The sequence below is a fragment of the Budorcas taxicolor genome, chromosome 21 (assembly GCF_023091745.1).
Source record: "Budorcas taxicolor isolate Tak-1 chromosome 21, Takin1.1, whole genome shotgun sequence".
NCBI lineage: Eukaryota > Metazoa > Chordata > Mammalia > Artiodactyla > Bovidae > Budorcas > Budorcas taxicolor.
Genome location: NC_068930.1, coordinates 64838242 through 64854933, shown reverse-complemented (window position 1 = coordinate 64854933; position 16692 = coordinate 64838242). Strand labels below are relative to the sequence as shown.

Genomic DNA, 16692 nt, shown 5'->3' with positions numbered 1-16692 from the left:
ATTAAGGCGTGAGTGGCTTTGCAGCTTTCTCCTGGGCCTCTTGGGTTTCTTGCTCGGGAAGAGGCTGGCCGCCACGTTGTAAGGATGCTCAAGCAGCCACAAGGAGAGGCTCCGTGCAGAGGCCCCGACTTGTCGCCCTGGGTGTGGGTCCTCTGGCCCCAGTGAAACCTCTGGCTGATTCTGGTCCCCTAGCCTGTGCGTCTCCCAAGTGAGGCCCCAGACATCACGGAACAGAGACAAGTCCTAAAGTCCTGACCTGTGGACACTGGCAGTCTTCTCTGCAGAGCCTCTGAAGGTAAGATCTGCCCTGCGTGCTCCCATTGGTCCAGCCTTTGGCCCCATTTCTGCAGGAAGAGAAGCCCTGTTTCCCCAGAGCCCCAGACTTGGAGTGCTGTCTCTTGTGGTCTGGCTCTCGAGAGACCAGAGTGTCCCACCTGACGTTACTTGTTAATTTTCCAGCAAGGTAGTCCTTCCCAACAGGATGGCACCTGGCCCATACCTGACTCCGAGGAGCCACAGGGTTGTTAGAAGGTGGCCTGGGGAGGGCTTCACTGGGAGTGATCGGGCTCACGTTCCATGGCCTCTACTGAGACGACAATTGGTCATCTCCATAGCAGGTCACACCTGCCATAGGAAGCTCCAGCTGGGCCCCACTGCCCACTCTCCCTAACACTGCCCCCTCAGGACTGACCCTCCCTTTTCTCTGCTTCCACTCAAGATCCACCCCCCCCCCCCGCCGGACATTCTCTCCTTAGAGTGTCCAGACCTTCCTCGGATGTCGGCCATGTGTTGGAGACATCCTGTCTCCATGGAGACCTGGCTCAGCCTCTGTCTGATTTCTTGCGCTGCCTTCAGAGTTTCCATCTCTTCTTCCTCACATCTTCCCTAGACCCTGTGCTGGTTCACATGTGACCCCCCCGTATGGTGTGTCCCTCCTCCGGCAACACCCAGCCCAGAAGCAGAACAGTCAGTCCTCTTCCTTCTGCCCCTGACAGGCCCTGGGGGATTTGAACACCAGCCCTTGAGGACTTCTGACTCAGGATTTAACGTTGCGTGTTGTTTCCAGTGGGCTTCCATTATCGTCCCAGAGAGGAGAGGCATGCTCTCCTGGGTGTTCCCCAGAGTGCCCACACCCCTGTCCCGGAAATAGTAAAGCCCCTCTGACTCACCCAAAGGAGGCAGTGGTGGGCTTGGTGTCCTCATGAATGGATGGGAACATTGGTCTCTTCCAGGCTGAGAACACTGGGACTCAGAGGGGGAGGTGAGTGAGGGCCTCCCTGGAGGAGAAACGATGGAGATGGTTAGATGGTGGGACTGGAGACCATAAAACGCATGCACTCTCCTCTAGGGAGAGAAACGGGGGTCTTCACTTAAATATTTATTAAGTACCCATCACACACCCAGTGCCAGGACATGATGTGGGGACAGGCACAGTGTCCGTCCTCCAGGGGCTCATGGTCTCACGGAGAAGCCAGACATGACCCTCAGTGCTGGAGACTTGGTGGGCAGGGTGGAGCTGAGCTCCCCTCCCCGTGGGGCTCCTTGTCCAGGCGAGGGCCATCAGCTTGCCTGCCGAAGTCACCATTTCCATCGAGACAGTGACAGCCACCCAGGTAACCCAGGGCCTCCCAGCTCTGTCACCCTGGGGTAGTGATCCCCCCCACCATGCCCTCTGGTATGGGTCTGCCTGGTTAGGCGTCCCAGATCTGGCAGAGTCAGCCCATCGGGATCCTAATCGTTTGTTAATGTCCGTCAACATTGCTCTCCTGTTCAAAACAAAGTGGGGGCCTTTTCTGTCTCCCGTGTCCAGAGAGCAGGCGGTTTGAGGACCAGGGGGAAGGTGGGGGTCTGGGGCGACTCTAGTTTCCCTGCATCTGCTTCGGATGCTCCGTGTGTGGGAGTATCGTCATTCCTACTTCTCCTTGGCCCTGCCCCAGGATGCAGAGACCACACCAGGAGGGGCTGCAGTCCGGCTTCCATGGGGATTGGCCCCAGGGCAGCAGCAGGAGGCTGGGGGAGGGAGGGGAAGGAGGAGGGGATCTGGCTTCTAGCTCCCTCCCTTGAGGACCTCCAGGGACTGGCTGGGCCCAGCGCTGGTGCATAGCTCCCACTGGGGCCTTTCCAAGTCCAGTGATTCTGACAACTGCCGTCTCCTCTCGTGGTTCAGGCCTCGGGTTGGGAGGAAAGGGTCGTCCGCAGAGGTCACCCTGACATGCTGTCTGCACTCTGTAAGTAAACCCTCTTTAAACTCCTCTGCATGTTAGGCAGCTTGATCGTGGCCTCTCAATCTGCTACTGGACCTGAACTAATACACCTGGGGATTACAAACTCAGATGTCAGGGGTGCATCTGAAGGCCTGGGGGGTGGGGAGCTGGCTGTGGTGGGCGCCTGGGTACACAGGGGGTGGCAATGGTCGGTGTGCCGTCCTCTGGGTGCTATTTGAGGGAGTCCCTTAGCCCTCCCTGGACCTCAGTTTTCTCATTGACACAGCTGGGGGTGGGGGAGTGGACCCATGCTTCCCCCAGACTCTGATCCTCGTGTCTGTGTGGGGGTGACGGGGCGGTGACTCTAGAGTTGGGATTTTCCTTTGTTTTTCAAACTGATGTTTTAGAAAAAAACATCCAACATCCTGATTCACTTGTTCTCTATCTCCCTCAGAATTGGATCCAAGAAGACTTAACTTTAAAAGTATTTCCTTCTGTCGAATCACATAAACACTGGCTCTTGGTGCTGCTGAGAGTCATTTCCACTTTTTTTTTGCCCGCACGATCCACAGCCTGTGGGGTCTTAGTTCTCTGATCGGGAATTGAACCTGCAAACCCCTGCATTGGAAGCATGGAGTCTTAGCCACTAGACCACCAGGGAAATTCTTCATTTCTATTTCAGTGCCAGAGGGAGTCTATTTTGGTTCCCCAAGAATCCACCTCCGAAGGGCTGTGAGGCTGTGGCCGCCCCAGGACACACCGCATGACTTTCACCCGGGCCAGGGTTTGCCTTTATGGAACCCTGACTGGGTGACCAACTGCGCCCAGTGTTTTGTGGGTGTGTATTGAAGCTGGGAGATAGTTCCCAAAGTGAGGGTTGTGGATTGGATGGTAAATAAACCCCAATCATTGGCCCACTCCTTTCAATGTGGTTAGCAACCACACTAACTCCAGGTTAACCCTGGAGAAAAGTGTCAGGTTGGGGCTGTGTGTCTTCATCACCCCTCTGATGGTTTGTAACTCCCTTTTCAACAAAACCAGGAGGGCCAGCGCCTGGGCTGGACACCCAAATCTAACCAGACTTTAACAGGCTTGCTTATGGTCCATTGTATTTATTTCAACAGGGCATTTTTGGTGACAAATGATACTCATTTTCCATTTAAGTTGGTGATATACAGTTAACAGTTCAGAAGCGAGTCACTATTAAAGAAATAGTTGTGGGATTTCCCTAATAGTCCGGTGGTACAGACTCCCCGCTCCCAATGCGGGGGGCATGGGTTCAATTCCTGGTTGGGGAACTAAGATCCCACATGCTGCATAGCGTGGCCCAGAAAAGAAAAGAAAAAATGAAATCCAAAAAAGAAAAAAAAAATTAGTTGTACAGGTGACGGAGATGTCAGAGCTTGTGTGTAGAATGACAGAAAGAGGGAAACACAGCCCGAGGGGTCCAGCCGAAAACCCAGGTCACAAACAAGAGGCCCGGCCCAGTGGTCAGGCTTACCCGCTCTGGAGGCAGACCTGGAATTTGGTCCCCCTCCATCGGGTTGCTCTTTAACCTCATGGTGCCTCGCTTTTCTCAACTGTCAGATGCTGGCTGTGAGGAGCAAACAAGGCGATCCGTGTCAAGCGCACAAAGCACGTGGGGAATGTGTCCAAAACGGGCACCACCCAGGGGGGCACCCGGGGGGGCCAGTCTGCTGCAGGAGCCCCCGCGTGGCACAGCCCCAGCGATGCTTTACAGACACAGTTCCACAGCTGCACGGAGAGATGAGCAGGTCGCTGGGACATCACCAGCCCACCTAACCCAGGGAAGCCCGTGAGACCACACAGGTCCGAGGGTGGTCTTGTCAACTTTTGCCTTTTGCATCCGGTCTCGCTGCGACAGCCTTGTGTGTGCGTGTGCATGCGCAACTGTGGTATTAAAGAACACCTGCCTCGCTCATCTCCCCTCGCTCATCTCGCCACCCTTCACCGCGCCTGTACTGTTTCGCACATCTCAGTCTCTTGGAAAACCCTTGCTCCATAAATAAGTAAAATCTCTCAGACCACTCAGGTTGGAGTCGAGGCCAGAGCTAGAAAGAAGGAAGGTCTCCCAAATCCAGCTCAGAGCCCTTTCCCGGACACCTCCCTGGAATAAATGGTTTCTTCTAAAATCTGTTTCACGTGATCATTGAGGAAGGATGTTGTTTATAGACAGTTACCGAGGTGAACTGCAGACCACTGTCAGTACCGGGGCAGGGGAGGCTGTGGGGCCGCACGCACGGTAACAGCCTCGATACCAGGGAGAAGCGGCCTGAGCACAGTTTCCAAGGGGCTTTTTCTCCTTTTCCCTGAGAAAAGGCCAGAGCTGTCTGTGGGGAGATGGACGGGGTTCTGGGGATTCAACGTCTGTTCCAGGAACAACTAGAGAGCTGAATCAGATCCATTCAGTCTGACGTGCATGTAGGCCCTTTTGGCATTTGGACACTTTATGGGCCTGGAACGTTTTGGAAACACGTGTGGAGGTGGGGTGGGTTGGCGGGAAGTGGGGGAGCCGGGAGAAGCAGAGCTCCCCCCGCCCCCCGCCACCGACCCTGCTTTCTGCAGCGATGACAGGGCATGCCTCCCGGACTCTCATCCTCACAGAGTCTGGGGCTCCTGCTGGTCTTCATCTGTTTCCACTTTCTTAGAATTAGCTTATTCTGTTTCTTTCCCAGACATTGAGCTTTGTCGTTTTAATGAATGAATGAGCAGTTCTAGCTGATAGCCTAATATCAATCTTTCCCCTTAAAAAAATAAATGTCTCCCTTAAAAAAAAAGATAATATGACCACAGTAGAGCTTTTAAAAATGCTCAAATCTCCCAGAATTCTATCCCCAAACAACTCTTTTCAAGAGTTGCCTCTTTTTCAAGGCTGCCTTCAACCAGCCTTTCATCTCCTGTGGTTTTACATAGACCATCAGACCAAGAAAAATTTTCCATGTTGTTCTATAGCATCATAAGGATGCCTTTAAGAGAATGCATTGTGTTGGTTTATTGTTATTTATTAAACCATTCCTCGATTTCTATCCCTTTGTATGTAATGTATTCCCATGGGACTCCAGCCATGATGACCCACATCTGCTTCCCAGGGCTGCCCCTGATGCCTGAATCCCCGTCCCCACTTTCTACCTTTTGAAGTTGAGACCTACTCAGTTACCAACCCTTCCATGGAGCTTCCCAAAGTGCCCTGCAATGGTTAGTTTTATGTGTCAATGTGTCCAGGCTACAGCCCCCCGTTATTCAACATAATATGGGTCTAGATGTTGCTTAAAGGCATTTTGAAGGTGTTATTGAAATCCCTCATCAGATGTTAAGTAAAGGAGTCATCCTGAGTATCTAGGTGGGCCTGGCTTAATCAATTGACAGAGCAGAAGCAGGGTTTCCCAGAAGAAGAAGTTCCACTTGTGCACAGGCCATGCCTGAGAGTTCTGGTCACCTCTCCTGTTCGCCTCACTGATGGATTCTGGGCTTGCCTAGTCAGCCCTACAATCACATAAGCCAATTCCTTGCAATAAATTCTTTAGTACCTGTCTCCCATTGCCAAGCTTCCCTGGTGGCTCAGATAAAGAATCTGCCTGCTAATGCAGGAGGCCTGGGTTCAATCCCTGGGTCAGGAAAATCCCTGGGAGAAGGGAATGGCTACCCACTCCAGTATTCTTGCCTGGAGAATCCCCATAGACAGAGGAGCCTGGGGGTTAACTAGTCCATGGGGTCGCAAAGAGTCAGATGCGACCAAGCACATTCCTCAAGCCCCACACTCCAGTCTCTTTTTCACTGGCTCTTTTTCTCAGTTGAACCTTCGAGCAGTGGAGTTCTCTTCCCTCCTCTCCCCCTCCTCCTTCTCCACCACGGTGATTAGTGCAGGCCTATCAGAAATGCTGGTGTGTGTCTTCCTTTCTCTGACTCCTACTAGGTGCTCAATAAATGACTGTTTACTGACAGATAGAAGGCAGGGTGATCCTTACTTTTCTCTTCCTCCCCAGCAGACACATCTTCAGAGTCGAGACAAAGGGAAGTGGGAGAACTTACTGTGTGCTCTGCCTGGTACATCCTGAAGACCATACTGTGTGGTTGATGTATATTCCCATATATACCATATAAATATACCATATACCATAAATATATGGTATATTCCCATATACCAGACAGGAAGGCAGAGACTTAGCTAAGTAACCTGAGATGGTTCAGGATCACACAGCTAGCCACAGGCAGAGTCAGGATTCAAACCCAGGTCTACCTGAGTCCAAATGCCAAGGCATTTTTCTTGCCTGGGAAGGCCTCATCCCCCTCCTTAAAGTTCCTGATGCAAGGCACCGCCTGTGAATAGTTGAGGGGTCATGTGGGCTTTCAGGCCTGGCTGCCCCTGGTCTGAAGGGGGCACTGTGACTTCATTCTTCAAGGCAAAAAGGTCTGTGCAGGTGGCTGTGGGTGGACAATTCAAACCAGGGCTCTGCTGGCCGCGTGAGTGTGGCTTGGAGATCAGCACAGGCTGGAAGCTGGTAGCCCATGGGCCTTGGGCCTTGGGACCTTTTGGTGATGATGCCAAGCAGGGCCCTGTGGGCCCCCCAGGCCCTGCTCAGCATCAGTGATGTGGGTTTTGAGGGGGCAGGAAACCTCAATGTCTCAATCTCATCAGTCACTTGTGGTTTAGACCTTAAGAGGAGCTGCAGAGGGCAAACCACAGAGTGTGTGTGTGTGCGTGGAAGAGCATGGGCTGGGTGCCGGGGGATGTCCTCAGTGGGTCGGAAAGACAGGGGACCTGGACTTTCACTACTGAGATCCAACCACCTCAGAATCCCAGCTCCAACACTCACTAGCTGTGGATAACCAACCCCCTCAGGGCCTCAGCGTCTCCATCTGTCAAATGGAGAGCTAACAGCACCCACTCTGCAGGGTTGCTGTCAGGAGGGACAGGGTCATGAACATAAAGTGCTTAGGACAATGCTTGACACACTTTAAAGGAGCTATATGTGTCAGGCTTCCTTCCTCTCTGTTGTTAGGTTTCTGCAAACAATCTTTTTGGAGAAAGGAGTTCTACTTAAAAAGAAAATGTTCAACTTACCCCCAGTTCCTCATGACAGAGGGGGAAACTGAGGCTCAGAGAGGTGAGGAGATGCCTAAAGTCACACAGCGAGTAAACGCCAGTATGCAGGCAGGGCCACAGCCTGGCCTGTTTCCTGCTGGAGTGACCTGTCAGGGGTCTGTCCAGGCCAGAGGTGACCAGGCATTGGGATGTGCTTACAGGTCTGGGGCCAGTGGGAACAGAACCCGAGGGGCCGTCTTACTGGGAAGCTGGGTTCCTGTACCCAGCATATTCTTCCTTCTCCCCTCTGCTCCGGGATAATTCCAGAATCCCAGGTTAGCCTGATAGGATTCTGGAATATCAGGGTGGGAAGGGCTCCTGGACACTTTTTCATCAGACCCCTTCATGTTGCAGAAGTGGACGCAGAGGCCCAGAGACAGCGGACATTCTCCCAGGACACACGGCCACTTAGCGCCAGAGCTCAACATTGAACCCCGGTCCTGGAATTATGGTACCTAAGCCCCCTGTTGGTTTTGTTTTTTCTAAATCATCCCACAACTGCCCTCATCCTGTGCAGAAGACAGGGCTGTGTGCTAAGGCCTGATTGTGAACGTGTTCCAAAACCCAAGCCTCATACTCCCAGCCCTTGCAAAGGTGTGCTGGGACGTGCACCGAAACTGTAAGAGCAGCTGCCTTTGCGTGATTAGAAAGATGTTCTTCTGGAAGGAGATATTTACAAAACGATTCAACACACAAGGGCTGAATTTCTAAAATGTACAAACAGCTCACACAACTCAACAACCAAAAAACCCCAACAACCCAATCAAAAAATGGAGAGAAGACCTTAAATATACATCTCTCCAAAGAAGACATCCATGTGGCTGATAAGAACATGAAAAGATGCTCACCGTCACGAATTATTAGAGGAATACAAATCAAAGCTACACTGAGGTATCACCTCACACCAGTTGGAATGACTATTATAAAAATGTGGGTGTGGAGGAAAGAGAACCTTTGTTCACTGTTGGTGGGAATGTAAGTTGGTGTAGCCACTATGGATAACAGTTTGGAGGTTCCTCAAAACACTAAGAATAGAGCTACCATATGATCCGGCAAGGGCTTCCCAGGTGGTGCTAGTGATAAGGAACCCATCTGCCAATGCAAGAGATGTAACAGATGGGGGTTTGATCCCTGGGTCAGGAAGATTCCCTGGAGCAGGGCATGGCAACCCATTCCAGTATTCTTGCTTGGAGAATCTCATGGACAGAGGAGCCTGGAGGGCTGCAGTTCATAGGGTCGCAAAGAGTTGGACACGACTGAAGTGACTTAGCAAGCATATATGAATATATATATATATGTAAATATATATATACACACACACCATATATATCACTTTGCTATATACCAGAAACTAACACAATATTGTAAATCAACTATACTTCAATAAAAAGACTTTTTAAAAAGAAAGATGTCTGCTTTTCACTTTTCTGTATATTCTGGGGTTTTTCATCATGAGCATGTAAATAATTTATAAAGGGAGGAAATAGAAATCTTTGCAAAAGAGTAAAAGCCAAAACTATGTAAGGTCCAGAGGGAGTGTGTTTTCCAGAAAAGCCTTTGTTCAGGAATCGCTCAGACTTGGTGTCCTGAAGATCCTCATTTCCCAGTAGATGCCCCAGCTCCCTGAAGGTGTCCCCAGGGGTGGCCTTGGCCTTGCTGGGGCAGGAGGAGGGGGAGCTGGCCTGGGGCTTCAGCCACACGCAAGTTTGTGTGCCGTGACCAGTCTTCCCATCCAGCCTGGTTTATAAAACACATGGGAGGAAAATACTGTGGAGACTCTGAGCCAACCGCAGAGAAAAAACAACCCTTCATGGCACGAAGAGGTTTGGGTCCTGCCCAAGAATGAGTGGTGAGCATCAGACTTGAGGCAGGTGCTGTTTTATCCCTTCCTGCACAGGGTCTCAGCAAGATGCCCTTGGCTGTGAAGGGACCCACACCCATCTACCTCCCGGGAGTGGCCTTTCTGCCCATTTATTCATTCGTTCAACCAACTTTTACTCCTCATGTTTGCCGCGCTCAGTGTGCGATACAGCAGGAAAGGCACAGGCGTGCTGGGCAGGCAAAAAGAATGTGGACATCAAGCCACATCCCAGTGCCACCCTTCAAGGACCACTGAAGCATCACCTCCTCTGAGAGGCCTTCCTTGACTTCTCGGTCAGCATGGATCCCTCCCTTGTCTGAGACTCTATAGCAAACAGGTAGAAGGGGCCAGGGCTTTGGGCATCAAGCCTGGGTTCTAGTCCTGCCTCCATCACTGGGTACCAGGGGTGACCTTGACAACTCTGGGACTTCATTTCCTCATTGGGAGAATGAGAGCTTGTACTACATGGTTCTGGAGACATCTGTAGAATCATGTCTCTAGAGGGGAAATGAGTGAGCAGTGAGCTCCCCGTTCTGAGAAGCATGCAAGCAGAGACAATAGGGTCGGTGCACTGCTTTCTCAGGGTTCATCGCCTCACTCACTGGCACCCAAAAACTCTTATAGAGATGGGCAGAATGAGTCAGTCTTCGCAAGTTTCCCTTCTCTGGGCGTGGTGAAGCAGAAGTATCTTCCTGCTAGGCTCCCTGAAGCCTCCAGGCTTCCCAGGTTCAGGGTACCTGTCCCACCCCGTCAGGCCTGCCCAAGTCAAAGCCACAGTCAGGTCAACTACAGGGGTATTGCCTTACACCAGTCAGAATGGCCGTCATTCATTAAGCAGTCTGCAAGTGACAAATGCTAAAGAAGGTGTGGAGAAAAGCGAACCCTCCTACACTGTTGGTGGAAATGTACGTTGGTGTAGCCATTATGAAGAACAGTATGGAGTTTCCTCAGAAAACTAAAAAATAAAATTATCATTTAATCCAGCAGTCCTACTCCAGGGCATGTATCTGGAAGAAACTAACTCAAAAAAGTCACGCACCCCATGTTCATGAAGTTGCATTATTCACAATAGCCAAGACATGGAAGCAACCTAAATGTCCATCAACAGATGAATGGATAAAGAAAATGTGGTACATATGTACAAAGGAATATTACTCAGTCATATAAAAGAATGAAATGATGCCATTTGCAGCAACATGGATAGACCTGGAGATTATCGTACTAAGTGAAGCAAGTCAGAAAGAGAAAGACAAACACCCGATGATATCACTTATATGTAGAACCTGAAGCATAACACAAATGAACTTATCTTTGAAACAGATTCACAATCATATAATAGACTCGTGGTTGCCAAGGGGGAACGGAGCCGGGGAATGGATGGAATGAGAGTTTGGGATTAACAGATGCAAACTGGTACATATAGGATGGATAAATAACAAGGTCCTATAGCACAGGGAACTATATTCAAAATCCTGCGATAAAAACACAATGGAAAATAATTTGAAAAAGAATGTATATATACGTATAACTAAATCACTTTGCTGTACAGCAGAAAGCAACGCAACATTGTAAATCAATTATACTTCAAATAAAAAAGCCTTCCCCAACCATGTGACTACTACCCTCTGCGTGATTCCACAGCAGGAGGCTGATCCCCTTGGAATCCAGGGAGTCAACCTTCAGAATTCCAGAGCTCCAGGGTCTGTTCGCGTTATACCTTCTTTAGAAAAGAATGAAAGCGTGATCTGCAAAGGAATGGGCCTGGCATCCCCCAGGAATGGAGAAGCAGAGAGGACGGGAAATGTCAGCCCGCTGTCCCTCGCTTAGGTACTCTTATCATGCCTGGACACGGGAGCCAGGCAAACCTGGGACGCGTCTTGGTTTTTGTCTGGCTGGATGACCTGGGGCAGGCGATGTAGCCTCTTGGTAAAATGGGCCTTTCGTCGTAAACAACAATGCTCAGTCTTGTCTGATTCTTTTGCAACCCCATGGACTAGCCCACCCCTACCAGGCTCCTCTGTCCATGGGATTTCCCAGGCAAGAATACTGGAGTGGGTTTCATGGGCAGGCGGATTCTTTACCACTGAGTCACAGGGGAAGCCCCAATAGGTATAAGCTCCCTTGAAAAGGGTTTGTGAAGACTGGCCACAATGTGCAAAGTGCCTACAACTTTAATTTTGGTTGCCCACATTTTCAAGTACCCTAAACCCCAGTGCGTAGGGCCCAGGGCTGGTGATCAGGAAGCAGTGCAGAAGGATGAATAACGATGATGACGATGATGCTGACAGCAACGCATGCACCATCTGCCACGCCAGCTGTTCTGAGCACTTAACAAATATCAGCCGGCTCAGTCCTTGCCACAGCTCTAGAGAGACATTGCTAAACCGAGCCTCAGCAGAACTCAGCCTCAGAGCCTGGCCTGAGACGCAGTGCAGAGGTGCCTCCCTCAGTCCTGTAAGGAGGGTGGGGCTCACAGCCTCGTCCTCATCTCAATAAACAGTGAAACAGGCCCGGATTCAAGAGAGGGCTTGTGCAAGTTTAGGTAAGTGGCCTTGGCCAAGTTTATCAGCTAGTAAGTGGACAGGGATGGGGTAGGATTTGAACTCAGGGATTTAGATGCAAAAATACTTCGTAAACTTCCAAGTACCTCAGATGTGTCAGGACCATGGAATTTTCAAGCTAGAAGAATTTTGCCATTTAGAGATTTTTTGGGGGTCCAACTCTACATTAACAGCAGCTTCTCAGATGGCTCAGTGGTAAAGAATCCGCTTGCAATGCAGGAGACACAAGAGACACGGGTTCGATCCCTGGGTGGGGAAGATCCCCTGGAGAAGGAAATGGCAACCTACACCAGTATTCTGGTCTGGAGGATTCCACAGACTGTGTAGTCCATGGGATTGCAAGGAGTCAGACACAACTGAGCGGCTTTCACTTCACTATGTACACACAAACCTACACACACACACACACACACACACACACACACACACATACACACACACACTGCAATTTTCTTTCTCTTTGCACATGTCTTGACTGCCACATTGTCAGTCACTCAAGCACAGAACAGAGTCTTTGCTTCTCTGAATTTGAAGTCCTAGAAGCATAACTGCTTTTGAATGTTTGCTGAATTGTATTGCTATTAGCAGTAGTGAGCTCCCTGTCACTGGAAGAATTCAAGTAAAGTCTGGGCAGTGTTTGTGATGTATTTGGACCAAGCTTCCTTAAGTTCTGTGAATTTAGTCCTAGGGAGTACATGTGGTTGTCCCATCTAACCCCATTACTTCTCTGCCCCTCAGCCTTTCTGGTTTGAGACATGTATATTATTATTTTTTAGCTTTTTAGTTTGTATTGGAGTATAGCTGATTAACAACCTTGTGATAGCTTCAGGAAAGGAACTCATTCCTATATGCAGGTATCCATTCTCCCCCACACTCCCCTCGCATGCAGGCTGCCACATGACATTGTGCAGAGTTCCATGTGCTATAGAGTAGATCCCTGTTGGGCGTCCATTTTAAATAGAGCAGTGTGTACATGGACACATATCTTGAATTTGTATAATATGAAGGTACTGGAATTACCCACTGTCAGTAGATTCACAGACCTGATCTCCCTTAATTCCCCAAGAACACTACAGGAGCGTCACTCTGGGTGTGACACCATCCAACTTCAGGGTGAAAATGTACTTCAGAGAGGTCAGTGTTGCTGTTTTAGCCTCTAAGTTGTATTCGACTCTTTTGTGACACCATAAACTGTAGCCAGCCAGGCTCCTCTGTTCATGGAGTTTTCCAGGCAAGAATACTGGAGTGGGTTGCCATTTCCTTCTCCAGGAGATCTTCCTAACCCAGGAATCAAACCCATGTCTCCTGCATTGACAGGTGGATTCTTTCCCACTGAGCCACCTGGGAAGAGAGGTTACTAATCCCCCAGAAGCCACACAGCTGTGAAGCAAGGTTTGGCCTCAGACCACCCAACCTGCACACTTACTCTACCCTCACTAGGCGGCCTTCTCCTAGTGAGCGTCAGGGGGAGAAGTAGCGGGGAGCTGAGGGGACTGGTATCTCCCTCCTATAACCCTACAGAGGAACTGTAGTCTGCAGCTCAGCTGGCACTAGGGGGCTGCGTGTCCTGGTCCGGGGCCCTGACACTCCCACAGACACTGCTTGCAGGCCCCCAGGGCTCATCACTCCTAGTGCTAAAGCAGGTGGAAATTTCCAACTCTTTGAATTGGGGTGGAGGAGCATTTCTGACATGCATGAGCTCGCCTAGTCCCCGGCTATGAAACAGTTCGGAAAGCAGAAGGAAGAGCCTGGGAGATGCCCCGCCTGGCCCATGGGGGGCCTGGGCCAGGGGGAGGCCATGCCCAAGCTGCTCACCCTCCAGCACACTCCATTCAAAGGCCAGCAGGGAGACGCAGGACCACAGATCCGTGCCTCTTCTCACTGCTCGGTCCCTGGACCTCTAGGAACCTTGGTTTCCTTATTGCTGACATGGGATTGATGATTCATAGGCAGTCAACTGGGCTTCCCTGGTGGCTCAGCGGTCCTGCAACGCAGGAACCCCAGGTTTGATCCCGGGGTCAGGAAGAGCCCCTGGAGGAAGGCATGGCAACCCACTCCAGTATTCTTGCCTGGAGAATCCCATGGACAGAGGAGCCAAGCAGGCTATAGGTCATGGGATCTCAAAGAGTTGGACACAACTGAAGTGACTTGGCACCCACGTGGGCACTCAATTAGGGATTACTCTTATAAGAGTGAGACACCACGCTGTCCACCATCTCCAGCTCCTGGCTGCCTGGCCCTGATACCTCAGGAATCCTCGGAGTTAAGACAACAATAAAACAATCTGGTTTGCTGATGTTTAGTGGGCCAGTCACACGCTGAAGGAGGGAGGCTGGAGGATGAGAGCTTCTATGTCTTCTCTAGATACAGAGGGTTGACAGGCTCTCAAACCTGCCCCCAGAAAATTGGATTTGAGGATAATTCAGTGAAGCAAATCAAGAACTTAAAAAAATACCCTTTACTTTTTGCTTATTATTTCTGAAAACAATCAAAAGGACAGGAAAAGCCTCCCACCCTTGGATTAGGGACATAAGAACCAAGCAAAAAATTTTCAGACTAGAAGTCTGATTGAACAATTGAACAGTGATGCTCCAAAGAGTTCACCAAAAGAGAGCGAACACTTTGCAGAGAATGTCAGGTGGGGAAAACGCTGGGCACTAAATCATATGTATAACACAGCAGGAAAAAAATCTAGAAGGCAGAATACCAAATTACTACTACTAATAACCAGGCCTCCCAGGTGGCTCAGTGGTAAAGAATTCGCCTGTCAATGCAGGAGCCACACGAGACTCGGGTTTGATCCCTGAGTCGGGAAGGTCACCTGGAGGAGAACACAGCAACCCACTCCAGTATTCCTGCTGGGATAATCCCCTGGACAGAGGAGCCTGGTGGGCTACAATCGTGAGATTGCAAAGAGTCAGACATGACAGAGCCTGCACACATGCCCTACTAATAATTAGTCATTGTTGCAAACGAGCAATGGAATGCTGGGTTTCCTTTGTGTTCCCTTCATTCTTTGTAGTAGCCTTCACATTTTCTGTGAAGAACGTTGATTACTCTTGGAAGAAAATTATTTAAATAAGCCAAGTTTTCTCTTCTGTTTGTTCTTGGTTTAGCTTGTATAAGAGATAATCAGACAGCTCAAGTTCAAAGAAAAAACTCTGCTTACACGAAAACTGGTAAATCAATGCGCAATCAGGTTTTCATTTAGAATGAAATGGTTCGTGCATTTATGAGCTGTGTCTTCAATGATTTCCCATCTTACCCAAACACCAGTCCTGAGCATGAGACAGCCTGGGACTCGGGACCCTTTGCTGCAGCGCTGCAATGCTTACATGAGAACAGACTACATCTCCCCTAGCTACAAAACACAAAGAAAGTGACAGGGACGAAAAATAGCTGGGTGCATGTGCAGTTGGTACAAATTTCAGACAAGAAGACACAAAAAGAGCAAAAAACCCAACTGCCAGTTCTGAAAAGTCCAGGACAAAAACAGGGTGTCAGGAGCAATGGCCCTCCAAAGGAATGGGCAAAACACCTAAGCCATCCCTGGACACCCTCCCACCCTTATCCTGTCTAAGGAACCAGCTCACCCCACCTCGGGGACCAAGCAAGGGAAACTTATCTGTTCTATTTCTCCCCTGCTGCATCAGGGACTCCTAAAAAGCCTTGCCTGAATTTCTTGTCCAGCTTCTAGTCAATTCTTATTGACTGGGGAGTGCCAGGAACCCTGGTCGGTACCAGGCAGGTGGAATCACGGGCTTCTAAGAACCCAGGAAAGAGCACCTGGATGGGGAGTGACTGAGGGAAACTCTGGGGGAGGTGGGATTTTCTTACTCCACCAAAGGCCACTTAATGTCACAGGATTCAGGCTGATTCTTTGCATTTGGGGTCCCAAGGAACCAAAAACATCCTTCCCCAGCCTCTGTTCCTCCTTCTGACTCATGTCTCTGTCGCCCAGGTTTCATCTTTGGGTGGCTTTCTCATGACGGCGGCAAGGATGGCATGTTCCCTGAGCCCTTTCTCATTCAGCGTGGCTCTCTGCTGCCTTCCCTGGAGGAAGCCATTCACTGTTGCAGCCTGCTTCTCTCCTGAGTCTGGAGATGCGCCTCTGTTGGGTTGGATGTGTTTGCTGCTGTGGGAAACCCTTCCTTTGCATGCTGCCCGCCACTTTCCCTCTCTCCCCACCTCTGGGTTATCTGGTCACCCATCCTTCCCCCCCACTTCCCCCTGCCCCTGCCACCGCCCAGAGCATCCGCAGGCCAGCTCCTGCCTTTGTGCAGCAAACGAAAGAGGCTGGGAGGTAGCATCTGTTTGGGGGCTTCCAGATCTCAGCTATGACAATTACCAAGAGGTGTGACTGAGCCAGTGGCCCCCTCTCTGGGCCTGGGTCCCCTCATTTGTACAACTGGGGTCATTATGTCCTGCCTGCAAGTAGTGGCGAGGACCCAATGGGATCAGTCCTGGATCTCATTAATGCTCGGCTCCCTTCCCCACCTTGGAGTAACCGCTGCCCCTGAGGCCCCCCAGACCCAGGAGTGTTTCGTGTGGTGACTCTCCTAGGGGCCCACCTCCACTCCCTCAGTCCCAGCTACCACAATCCACACACACTCAAAAGAAATTCCCCAGGCAACTTGCAAGGAAAGTCCCCACGACTGTGATTTATTTTTGCGGTAAACACACATGTCCACTGCTGGGGACAGGTAAGGTGGTCCAATTAGGGCACTCAGCACTCAGACGGGGTTTGGAGATGACACCCTAGAGTGGGAAGCACCCGGGCCAGGGCCCAGATTTTCCCCAGAGTGTCCAGCCCCTGCCCCTCTTTCCCCGTCTTCTCTCCCTGTCTCTCCCCCACCCCCTGCCAGTGGCAGGGCTTGTCTCCTCATGGCTGGCCAGAATGTACCTCCTGATTCCCACTCTGACATCTTGGCCTGCCCGGGGAAGCACAATGTCCTTGAGGGG

General features: G+C 50.5%; 1 protein-coding gene across 3 annotated transcripts in view; it reads right to left on the bottom strand.

Annotated features, from left to right (window-relative positions):
* Positions 1-16692, bottom strand: part of LOC128066728 (B2 bradykinin receptor-like) — a 58679-nt gene that overhangs the window by 33352 nt on the left and 8635 nt on the right. For all 3 annotated transcript variants that reach the window (XM_052659827.1, XM_052659826.1, XM_052659825.1), the window contains exon 2: positions 1170-1277. Coding sequence is in view for 1 of the 3 variants with exons in the window: in XM_052659825.1 (XP_052515785.1) it covers positions 1170-1219 (50 nt within the window). In the remaining 2 variants the exon portion in view is untranslated. The remainder of the gene's footprint in view (positions 1-1169; positions 1278-16692) is intronic.